Raw genomic sequence first — 12,996 nt, forward strand, 5'->3', positions numbered from 1 at the left:
TGTGCATTGAATTTATTTAATACACGAGTTTCACAATTTGAGTTGAATTACTGAAATAAATTAACTTTTCCACGACATTCTAATTTATTGAGATGCACCTGTATATAAAATAGGCTATATTACATATTGTAATATTATATAATGTTGTGCGCTATCTGTCACGACCACTGAAGGCTCGTCAGTAGATCACACGTGCGCGGATAGCGCTGCAGTGAACTAACCCTGGAACATAACCTGCTCCGGAGCAGGTTATCTTCAGAGAGCAAGTTACTATGGTTACTTACATACCCTGAAAGTAACCTCCGATTTTGAAACCGAAAGCTGAGGTTATCCGCTCGCTTATCCTCAAACATACCCGGGTATGTCACATAACCTGCTTTTTGGAATACCCCCCAGGAACCACTGGACTGAAATAAGGCATGTTGATTAAATACAACAAAATATCTGTGAAAGTCCATTGAGCACTAAGGCACTGACCTTTAACTGGACATTATAAACACCACAAATGAGAAAGTAATACTTATTTAAAAACAAATTATCAAGAAAGAAGTGAATTCAAATATCACCACTGAGAATAAGTGAATATACAAAGTGGGAACAAAGTTTAGGATTTTTTTCCATTTTCATTTGGCCTCCTCACAAACTCACCAGCCCTCATCAGCTGTTGCCATGACAACATCTTAAACAGCAAATACATCAGCGGTTTAGAGCTGTATGCTGATAGGGAGCCCGGCCAATCATTGTCTCCACACACAAAAGCCCCAGAGCTTTCCAAATGATCTAAACTTTAAGAAAACCATAAAACTAAACATTTCACATGATATACACATCTGAACTGTATTGGATGATAATCTCCCCTGTTGACTGAATATATAGATGGTGACAGATGTTAAATTGCACTTTGAAATGTTAATAGATGTGAAAAACTGTTTGAATGAGGAGATGGTTTTAAATATTTTGCTCTGTGTTAAATGATATGTAATTTATCTATTTTACTATTATTATTATTGTTAAATACATTTAACAAATATATTTTATTATTATTATTATTATTATTACACAGAACCTGATAAGATAATAAAATGAGTTTCCAATTATTCGAAATATTTAATGCTTATTTTTTAATGGTATCATGAACTAATAATGAACATCACAACATGATTTACATTTCTTTCATCTAGGTAAATATTCCTTTTTTAGTTGTGCATTCTTAATTTTCATTCATAATACATTGTTTATATATAACTATAAATGCTATAAAAAAATATTGTTTTGAAAAAAAATAGAAATGAACATTTCCCTAGATTAATAAATGGTGTAAAGATATTGTTCATTGTTAGTTCATGATACCCAATGCACTGGTTGAACAAATTAAACCATATATATATATATAGACATACACACACACACACACACACACACACACACACACACACACACACACACTCAGAGTTTCAGGTAACACTGAAAACTTTTCTGGGTCAAAGTGTTTCTCTGTCCAGCACACATCCCCAGGAAACACAGGAGGAGGATTGTGGGAAAGGGTGAAGTCTTGAGGAGGGGTCAAAGCACTGAAACACAGAGCAAAATAAATACATGAACTATAATAAAAAATACAGTGAGAAAGTGCACACAAAGCAGGTTGTGCTGGCCGGCTTCCTTCATCAAATAAGCTGAACGTCTTCCGCTGGTTCCTGGAGCAGCCCTCCCCCCCATCACTGCCCTGCTCTGACTGTTACAATGGCCTCCTGGACGTGGAGCTACATGGGCAAAGCCAGCACGGGGGGAAGCCAAGCACTTCCTGCCTCCAGAGCTGGCAGAGAGACAAGCTCTCACGGGAACAGTGTGCAAGAGCAGGAAGTGTGTGTGTATGTGTTGCCAGCACAGTTGGTCCAGCTCCCCATGAGACCTGGATGGGGAAAACTGGCTTCACAACAAGAGCAGATGTAAAGAAACACTAGACAACAGACCCATATAGGTTAGTGTATGTACACACACCAGGTCAACGGATGACCTTCAGATGGGTTCAAAATGTACTTAGAAGAGGTGAGCAATGACATTGAGGTGCAATGATGATTACAAATAAAAGTCCATATTACAGTTAAAACAGTTCGCAACCCATTTTACTTCTAAAATCTGACATATCGAAGAGGATATTCAACATTCAAGGAGATTTATAATTATGAAAGCTACTCACATTCACAAATTAAGCGATTTGAAATCTGCCATCTTTGCTCACGGGCACTCAGTTCCACATCTAAGTTGTTATGAGACTAATCAACTGAGGTGCAATTGTCAAGTGACTAATCACTCTGGAACCACCAGAAGATTACATCATGACAACACTTTAATGGTTGATGGCACTATAATGAATGAATACATTTCCAGACCCTTCACTAGTGACTATCCCTAGCTGTGATGTCAAAGGAGGCAGACAAAAAAAATCCAAAGAGGTCCATGTCAAGCTGTTAAGTATATCAATGATTATTTATTATTTATAAACAATAACAATCATTTAAAAAACTTTTTTTTTTTTAATTATATTATTTAAATTATTACATTACATATTATATATTAAATTAATTATTTTATTATTATGTGCACACATTTTGGAATAAGATTTTTTTTTTCGTCACACGATCCTTCAGAAATCATTCTAATACGCTTATTTGGTGCTCAATGAACATTTCTTCTTATTATAATTGTTGAAAACCGCTGAATCATCCAGTTCAGCAGTTGAAAATGGCTTCATATTTTTGAGGAAACCGTTATACTCTTTCCGTGAGACTCTTTGATCAATAGAAAGTTCAGCATTTATGTGAAATAGAAATCATTAATGTCATTATAAATGTTTTTACTGTCACTTTTGATCCATGTAATGTTTCCTTTTTGAATAAAAAAAGTTGGTTTTTTTTATCTTACTCATAACTTTTAAAAGACAGTGTATTGTGGTTTCCACAGTAATATTAAGCAGCACAACTGTTTTCAACATTGATAATAAGAAATCAGCAATATTATCAAATCAGCATATTATAATGATTTCTGAAGGATCATGTGACACTGAAGACTGGAGTAATGATGCCGAAAATGTCAAATTTCACAATATTTATATTTTTATTACATTTTAAATTGTTAAAAAAAAAAAAATTTATTCATTTTATAAAAATTTTAAAAACACAGCCTTGGTTATAGGATATAACCACATCATAGGATGAATAAAAAAAATGAAAAAGAAAATAAAGCCATCAGCATAACTTACTATAAAACAAAATGTTTGCTATTTTGCTTGCTTGGAAAAAAAATGACTATTGGGTCTAAATTTCAATGGGGAAGTCGTGGCCTAATGGTTAGAGAGTCTCGTACCAGCAGGAATTGTAGGTGGGGGGAGCGAATATACAGCGCTCTCTCCCACCTTCAGTACCACGACTGAGGTGCCCTTGAGCAAGGCACCGAACCCCCAACTGCTCCCCGGGCGCCGCAGCATAAATCGCTGCCCACTGCTCCGGGTGTGTGTTCACGGTGTGTGTTCACTGCTGTGTGTGTGCACTTTGGATGGGTTAAATGCAGAGCACTAATTCCAAGTATGGGTCACCATACTTGGCCACATGTCACGTCACTTATATCACTTATAAATGGTGTAGTTATGATATCTATCAGCAGGGGCTGACTATGAAACAGGAAATTCAAGGAGTACACCACAGGCTGGCCCTTGATTTTATCCATCTGGGATGGATTGGATTGTGGCCATGAAATACGAGTGTTGAAATGTAAGGGCATATCATTCAAAATCAAAGCATGTTATTGCTTTTTCATTGAAAGACAAGGTTTTTTTTTCTTTTTAGAATAAAATGCACTACAGAGCCATACACACTGAGACCAGCAATGCCCTTAAAAAAAAATTTAAAAAAAGTAACAGGGTAAATTTTGATTTCATGTTGACTTTAAACCAAATCAGTGTTTTGTTTACCTATAAAACAAAGCCTTGGGCCCTCATTCATCATTTGATACTGATTCCTGTGAAACTGCCAAGTGTCTATCGCTGTGGGCTTGAGATTATTTGCCCTTTATAATCTCATTTCCACATGGCTGAGATTCTTTCACAATACAGTTCGCTGAATGTCACAAGGCAGAACCTCACAGGGATGAGACAATTCCATCTCCCAAATCGAATAAAATCATGACCTATTTCTCTTATCCAGCTCACATCTTTCAAACAAATTCCCCCGGTGGCAATTGGCATACACGACCCAGATATCTAGAGACAGAGCTGGGAAGAAAAAACCCGTGAAGACCTGACAAAGCCCTAGGAACCGTCTACAAGGGCCTCGGAAAGCCTCGTAGATAATGTCACTACAAATGCAAAATGGGTATCACAGGAAGTTCTCCTTCGAGCTGCCCGTGCATTAAGCTTTCTGTATGTGATCCATGTTACTCAGATGTAATATGGCACATTAAAGCACAAATGTTCCCTTGTTATAACTAAGCATGCAAAGCACAAAGTAGTAAGGCAATGCAAGAGAAATGCTTTGCCATCTGCCTCCATTAACTCCACCGAAGGCACAGTCCATCCGTCACATACTGAGTGCTCAGTATTCACTCTGATTATGTTCTACCATGGTGCACTGGTGTAAGCTTCTCCTGTGGGATGGTGGTGCTTGCTAATGCTTAAAGGTTTCAAAAAAATCGTATGTATTAAACTTTGGCACATTAAACTGATGAAAAAGTTACAGAAATGTATTTTACGTGGTTGCAAAATATTTGTATTTCTAACAAATGCTGTCCTTTTCAACTTTCTATTCATCAAAGAATCTTGAAAAAAACGTATTACAGTTTCCACAAAAAAATATTAAGCAGCACAAGAGTTTTCAAAATTGATAAATGTTTCTTGAGCTGCAAATCAGCATATTAGAGTGATTTCTGAAGGATTACGTGATACTGGAGTAATGATGCTGAAAATTCAGCTTTGCATCACATGAAAAAATTTAATTAAAATAAATGTAATAAAATGGAAACAGTTATTTTGAATAATAAAAATATTTCACAATATTTTTTGGGGGGGGATTAAATAAGTGCAGCCTCTACAGTTTTAAAACGCTACAAAAATCTTACCAACCACAAACTTTTGAACAATAGTGTAAAACAAAAGAGGAATCTGTGCCATACACAGTATAGTGAGCAAAATATCATGGAGGTTTGGGGATGAGCTTTCTCCACAGAACATATTAAAATCTAGTTCATATTATTTTTTCACACCAACCGTGCTCTGATCCTGCACTGAAAGATCTCCATATCCTCTTTCCTGTGTCTCTGGTGTCTATCTGTCCTACAAAGCTCAAGAACAACCAATAAAAAACAGATGCATTATCCCTGGGAAGTTCAGTGGATGAATGAGGGAGATTATATCACAAGGAACGATATCCAAACACCTACAAGCAACATATAAGAGCAGGAAATCAGTCCCACAGTCCTGTGTTGCTCAACATGGGAGCTTTAGAAAACTATATTGTTCTCTCTCTCTCTCACATTAATGAACTGTGACAGCAGGAAAGTAAAACAAGGCCTATCGATATGAATTAAGATAACACTGTAAGATATCAGCAGAGAGGGCAGAAGATTAGTCCCATTCTCTTTTTATGCTCTTAATTAAGTGTTACCATGTGTCATTCATTCAACAATTAATTCTAAAAATGTCTTCCTCATTTATGAAAGCTATGATTTTAATTTGCCACATATGGCTAAAACTAATTAAAACGGTGTGACGTCAAATATTAACCAAATAAATTCTGGGATGCATGTAGCTCAGCAGAAATAAGTCATGATTGTTTGACATGCTGAAAAGGTGTTACACTGCCCTCTGTTGGTAGATGCAAACACTACATGTAGAGCAGTCAGTTGTCAATTTTATCACCTCATGACATTACAAACAGTGTTGGTCTAATAATAATAACTGGTTGAGAAAGAATGAATGCAGTCAACAGACTTGACACATTCCACAATTCTCATTAGCGTAATGCATATGGATGTATTTAATTCTCATCTGTAATGCAGTAATGAGACTTGTTCTGTCTGGACACTTTTTAAATTATAATTAGCATAAATTAAATGCATTTAAAACAAATACCATCATGAAACTTCACCATTTAAAATACATATTTTGTTTCACATCATGAAAATTAGATTTTTTTTTTTTTTTTTTGCATGAAAGTAATGAGAACTGCAGGAGAAAATGTGCTCATTTAAATTAGCTTTTGAGTCTGAAATGTGGCCTTTTTGACAGATTTAATGAGATTCATACCAACAGATTCAAATCAGGCCTGAAAAAACATATAAATGTGTGTTTTATATCAGTCATTTTGTATCATCAATATGTCCAGAGGGTCTTTAAACTACCCACAAAGAACACTTAGTCATACTTACAATTTCTTAAGGGCTTTGATCACATGATTCATGAGTGATTCCTGAGCCAGTTTTCCATGTGGCTGATGTCTGCTGACCTCCTGGACGGACTCATATACTCTCAGCTTCACTGGAGATTGGCTGCCAAGAGGAATGGAGAAGATCAGATGATTCTCATAAAGTTTATATCCATCATTTGCCAATACCAAAGTTTGTGTTGTTGAAAGAAATAAAAAGAGAAGAGAAATAAAAAGAGATGTTAAATTATACTATAAGTGATTGCATGACAAAACTTCAAACATCCAAACTGAGCATCTGCACCTGAAGAAAATATCTTAAAGGAACAGTTCACACAAAAATGAAAATTTGTTGATCAGTCAGGTCATTCAAGATGTAGATGATTGTTTATTCATCAGAACAGGTTTAGAGAAATTTAGCATTACATCATTTGCTCACCAATTGATCATCTGCAGTGAATGGGTGCCGTCAGAATGAGAGTCCAAACAGCTGATTAAAATGTTACAATCTACAAGTAATCCACAACAATTCCAGTCCATCAATTAACGTGTCTTGTCAAGTGAAAGCTGTATGTTTGTAATAAATTCATCAAGACGTTTTTAGTGTCAAATCAAAATACCAGTCCACAATCCATAACAACTCTTCCTCCAGTGAAAAAGGTCCATCCCCTGTTGTCCTCTCACATCAAAATCCACCAACATATGTGTTAAGAACTGATTTGGACCATTTCATTTGTAAACAGTGCTTGATCTATGCATATTTCTTTCCAGATTCAGCCAAGACAACTTTTTCACTGGATAAAGCAATATTATGGTTAGAAGACTCATATTTTAGCCGGAAGCAATGGTTCAAAATTAAAAACGACTTATTGATGAATTTGTTTCTAACAAACACACAGGTTTTCACTTCACAAGTGGATTACTTGTGGATTATTGTGATGTTTTTATCAGCTGTTTGGACTCTCATTCTGATGGCACCCATTCACTGCAGAGGATCCATTGGTGAGCAAGTGATGTAATGCTAAATTTCTATAAATCTGTTCAGATGAAGAAACAAACTCATCTACATCTCAGATGGCCTGAGGGTGTGTAAATTTCAGCAAATTTCATTTTTGGGTGAACTATTCCTTTAAGAAACAAATGTATTTAAACATCTTATTAAATCATAAAAACTTTATCTAAAGTCTTCTGCCTAAGTGTTTGAAATTAGTTTTGTTGACAAATATAAATTGTCCTTATAAATACACTTTGTTAATATTTTAATTTATTTTGTTCATATATAGCCTAAGGTATATACTGTATGTTCAAATATAAGACATCATTTCCATACTTCAACTGGGGTGAATTCATAGTTCACTTTCATGGGAACTTCGAACTGCGTCCTCTAGGGGTCGCTATGGGGAAGGCCTCGTCGTGACCCGTGTCTGAAGCATACATTGAAAAAACACCAACTTGTTGGCCGGCGACAGCCACTCAGGGAACCATGGTTACATAAGTAACCTGAGACGTTTTAATGACCTTAGTATTATTATAAAATGTGGGGAAAGTAATAATAAAGAATGAGAAGGTGTGTCCGGACTTTTGATTGATAGTTTAACTGAAAAGCACAGACACATTAAGTAGTGCGTTCAATCAGAATTACCTTAACCGCAGTCCTAAAGTTGATTTACAAGATAATCACTCACTATTTTTCATTTTAACCAGTCCTTAAATAACCCTTCTTTGTGAATGCTATTCAAGACACCCGATTCCAACTGGGAGCAGATCTATATTCCAGCCAATTAGAGCCATGACTCATATGTCTCTACCCACAAGAACATTCATTTTTGCTGCTCCAGCAAGCTGTTGAGAGGACTGTAAACATTACTCAGAACATCTCTGAGTGGGACTACAGTGAGATTGAAATGACTGACAGGTCCTCAGCTTCTGCATCATGCCCCTGCAGGAGTGCGGCCCACGTGTCTTTTATTATAAAGCACTTCCTGTTGGTGACTTTCACTCAACAAGATACGACTTTTCAAAAAGACACGAGGGCAATTTTTAGAATAATGATGCAGGTTTGACGTAAAGGCTAAAACAGCTCCAGCACACTCTTAGCAGCAAAGTTACACTACAATAGAGTTTTGTTCATTTGTTTATTCCCAAGAGGTAAAAGCTAGTAATATTGCAAATGAATACTGATTCAGAAGCCTGCTAGAAGCACCTTCAATTTTAATTTTAATATACACAACTGTTCTAGATTGAGGTCAGTAATATTTGTATTTATTTTTTTAAGAATTTTTTTTTTTTCAGCAAGGACACATTCAATTGATCAAAAGTGACAGTAAAGACATTAATAATGTTACAACATATTTTTTTTAATGCTGTTCTTTTAAAATGTCTATTTATCAAAGAATTCTGGAAAAAAAAAATCCTGGTTCAGGTTTTTACAGTTAACTCAAATTAAAAGTAAAACTAAAAAACTTCATTTTTGTCACTTAATGGTAACTGAATAATAATTAAAAAGTTTAAGTTTTTAATATTTTATTTCAACTAGCTGGCAAAGCAACATTTCTCATATTCATTTAGTTTAACTTGATGTACTAAAATAACAAAAAAATCAGTAAAAAAAAAAAAATATATATATATATATATATATACAGACATATATAAAAACAACAAAATTACTAAAACTTTAAAATTAGCATGAAGGCAGAAAATATAAATCTAATTTAAAAAAATCTAATCTAACTCAAAATATTAACAGAAACTATACAATAGTATCTCAATGATACTAAAATAACACTGCCCTGGTTTCCTTAAAACTATTAAGCATATTCAATATTAAATTAACAATATTACTATATTTTTCATCAAATAAATCCAAGAGTCTCGAATCAAATAACTTACTTTCATGTGTTTATAGAGTATGTTATAGTTTGATTACATTACATTTGACCTGTGTACATGTTTCATTTATATGGTAATCTAATCTAATTCTGAGCTTTACTAAGTTTACTTTGCTACAGTGTTTACGAAGTATTAAGTTTTGCAGTTGAGTAAACTACTTCTCAGGGTAAGAGGATTACACTATAACCTAAAAAACTGATCACAAACAGCTCGCTGAAACAAAGTAGGCATGATCTGCACTTTATTTTAGACATAATTCCAATGAATATAGCGATTCTGCATTGGAAACAATAACGTCTGCCCTCAGACTTCCATGCAAAACTTACTTTTTCTTTACTTAGTGAAAGTTTTAACTAGTTTTAGTGGTCTGATCCCATAATACACACCATGATTACTAATTAGTACTGAGCAAAATGTTTCAAATATTAAAGAAATAGTTACTCACATCCTAGTCTTGAGTTGTATTCTGGGTAAAGTTGTCTGAGGGCGCAGGAATATTTCTTGATAAAGTTTCATGATTTTTTTTTATGGGCCTCTTCAGAACGGATACTGTGAAGAGAAGCAAAACATTTTCATTTTTTTATTACCATCTTGTTTTTAAAATGGGATATTAAAACACTAGTTCAACAAGTTCAAAAGCAACTAAAACGTATAAAACATTCAAATTAGCAAATTAATGACCATTTCTATCTTTGATTTTGCTGGGTTAGCTGTGTGTAGTCAATGTCTGTGAGTCTTTGCTCAGCTGCGTTAAAAGTATAAAGTTTAGCAGATCAGTAACAACCAATTGTAAACCAATTTTACAGAGCTAGAAATATTCAGTAAAGTAAAACAAATGTGACAACCAGCCCCGGTCTCCTTTATCCGGACTGTGCAGTGTATAATTACCATGTTGTTATTTACAAACGTGAGCCAATACAACATAAACAATAGATAATATGTACAATACAATTGGCTCCTTACATTATTAAATATGTTTATATAAAATTTCTCTGTATCTGAACGTCGGTATGGGCGCATGGCTGTTTGAAGTGTCGCTGCAGTAAATTATAACATGAGGGTTCATTGTAACATTGAGATAGCAGGTGACTCGTTTGGCCTGTTGCTGTGCGTCATGGCAACAGTCATGTACTCATATTACAGACAGTACACGTTTATAGTGTTAAGAGATCATTAATAAAGCGTTATTATTAATATCTTATTAGGATAACACGTTTCCAATCACGAAATAAAAGAGCGCGACGATATTACATCTCATATTTAGCAAGTTAATGCGGTACAAGTTGGCTAACAGTAAGCGAGAAGTTAATATTGAGTAACTTACATTTTAGGCATAATATTTCCAGTTATTTTGTCTATATTTGCATCACTGGCAAAAAAAACTTGCAAACTAGTCCAAAGCGGAACTGACCGTCAAGCGTCCTGTTTTTGAAGGAATCGAATGAGTGAATGACTCATTGAATCTCTCACAAGGACATTTGTTTCGTTCCTAAATGAATCAGTGTTTTTGAACGATTCGGCTGATTAATAATTGATTCACTCATTTGTTGGTAACTACTTGCCTATAAAAGTAACGTGCAAATCATTGGAAAAAAATCAAATTCAGATACAGCAGGGGTGTCAAACTCATTTCCTGAAGGGCCGGAGCCCTGCAGAGGTTAGATTCAACCTTAATTAAGCACACCTGATCCAACTAATCAAGTTAGGCTTATTTAAAAACGACGTAGGTATGCGTGTTGGAGCAGGGTTGGAACAAAACTCTGCAGGGCTCTGGCCCTCCATGAATTGAGTTTGACACCCCTGCCTGAGATACAGTATATCAGAGATTCTCAACTCTGGCCCACGAGATCCACATTCACTTTGGTTTAGCTCCAACCTCGATCAAACTCACCTGCCTGTAACTTTCTAGCGATCCTGAAGACAACTGATTAGCTTTTTCTGGTGTGTTGGAGCTAAACTTTTCAGGAAAGTGGACCTCGAGGGCCAGAGTTGAAAACCCCTGCAGTATATAAACATACATCAGGGTTATTATTGTTAAAGGCACAATATGTAAGATTTTTTCATTAAAATATCCAAAAACCACTAGAACAGTGTTATATATTTTGCTGACTTGTGTACTTACAGAATACGCGCCCTCTAGTGGCGAAAAATTACATATTGTGCCTTTAACTACACCTATTACAAACATTTTGTTCATTGAAATAAAGCTAATATAAAATATAATATAAATATTAGATTAAAATTACTTAAAATAAACTCAAATTAAAATAAAATTTGAAAATATACAAAAAAAGCTAATTAAAAATATTAATAAAACCTAGCTCTAACTTTATAGTGGCCAATAACAAATAAGGATTAGTAGCGAATTATGAGCACATCCTTAAGTAATAAAAGATTAAGAACTATTCTACTCTTTTCTGACCCAGTTTAATCACTGAAACAGAAATACAAAATTAACATGGCTCCATTCTGAATTTTAAAAGGGAAAGAATAAAGAGATGGAAGGCCTGTAAGATCAAAGACATCTTTTCTTTGTTAACCTCGTCTGTTCCCTGTGAAACCACAACAGTAAATCCCCCCAGCTGAACTAAAAGCTTATAAGGTTTAATTAAGTGGTCCACCACTCCATACAGGCCGAACTAATCCAGCACAGCTCACAGGTCCACCAGTGAAATCTGCTCAAGCTTGATGACAGTTTGCTGCTATTCTCTGAACTGTATGGGGATTTAGAAAGGCATTACTATAGAAACACACTGTGAATCAAATTATATATGTTTATGGTTTATACTGACCAGAAACAAGCACTTTGACTTCTTTTGTTAAAATATTTTTCTAAATATTACATGTTTTCTAACTTCATAAAATGATATAATAGTTGTACAACAATGAAATATTCAAATATATAACAAATCTGTGGCTCTAGGCGTGAACTCACTCTGCAGTTGACAGACACTGTAATGAATTGTGGCCTGAACTGACTTCTGAGGTCTGTTTGCAGATGGGTAGTGGTCTAAAAGTGCTAATTGCATCAGGCAGCAACATTAGCAGGACTGGAGCCGTGGTCACACAAGAAGAATAAACACAACAGAGATCTTCTCAGACACTGCCTGCCACTGAGCTATGTTCAGCAAGCTGAAGAAGATCATCGGAGGTCCAACTGTGGGTCCCACCCCGGCCTCGGCCTCTAGGTCGGCCTAGGTAGTTACTAATGCACTTTATGGAGATTTTTGCTGCTTTTTATCTCATGTACAGGTAACCAATTAGCAATGTTTTGCTAACTCCATATAAAATGTAGTAAACATTTCAGCTATCATTTTAAATATGGGATTGAAAATTTAGCTTAAAAATAATGATAAATGCTACATATTATTTATTATATTAATAAATGCTTCATACAACATAGTGTAGTATGTGTAATGTGTATATAGTTTTATATACACAATGTGTATGTGTGTGTATATGTGTATATAGTATATAGTATTTAATATAATAAATAATATGAAACAATTATTTATTATTTTGTCAGTGTTATTTTAGTATCATTGACATACTATTATAATTTTATTTAATATTTTGAATTAGGTTTTTTTTTCAGTTTTCATTTTAATTTTAGTTACTTTTTTGTAGTTTGGTAATATGTTTTTTTTTTTTTCATTTTTATTATTTATAGTTTTTTTAAATGTGTCTATAAAGT

The 12,996-nt window shown here is 34.6% G+C and overlaps 1 protein-coding gene across 1 annotated transcript in view; it reads right to left on the reverse strand.

Annotated features, from left to right (window-relative positions):
- Window positions 1-10,783, reverse strand: part of LOC107677152 (cyclic nucleotide-binding domain-containing protein 1-like) — a 42,937-nt gene extending 32,154 nt beyond the window's left edge. The window contains 4 exon segments of the mRNA XM_016471938.1: window positions 6,418-6,537; window positions 9,748-9,851; window positions 9,993-10,047; window positions 10,714-10,783. Coding sequence (XP_016327424.1) covers window positions 6,418-6,537; window positions 9,748-9,818 — 191 coding nt within the window. The 5' untranslated portion in view covers window positions 9,819-9,851; window positions 9,993-10,047; window positions 10,714-10,783.
- Between the last annotated feature and the right edge of the window lie 2,213 nt (window positions 10,784-12,996).

Source organism: Sinocyclocheilus anshuiensis, unplaced genomic scaffold, assembly GCF_001515605.1.
Source record: "Sinocyclocheilus anshuiensis isolate Anshui unplaced genomic scaffold, SAMN03320099.WGS_v1.1 scaffold392, whole genome shotgun sequence".
NCBI lineage: Eukaryota > Metazoa > Chordata > Actinopteri > Cypriniformes > Cyprinidae > Sinocyclocheilus > Sinocyclocheilus anshuiensis.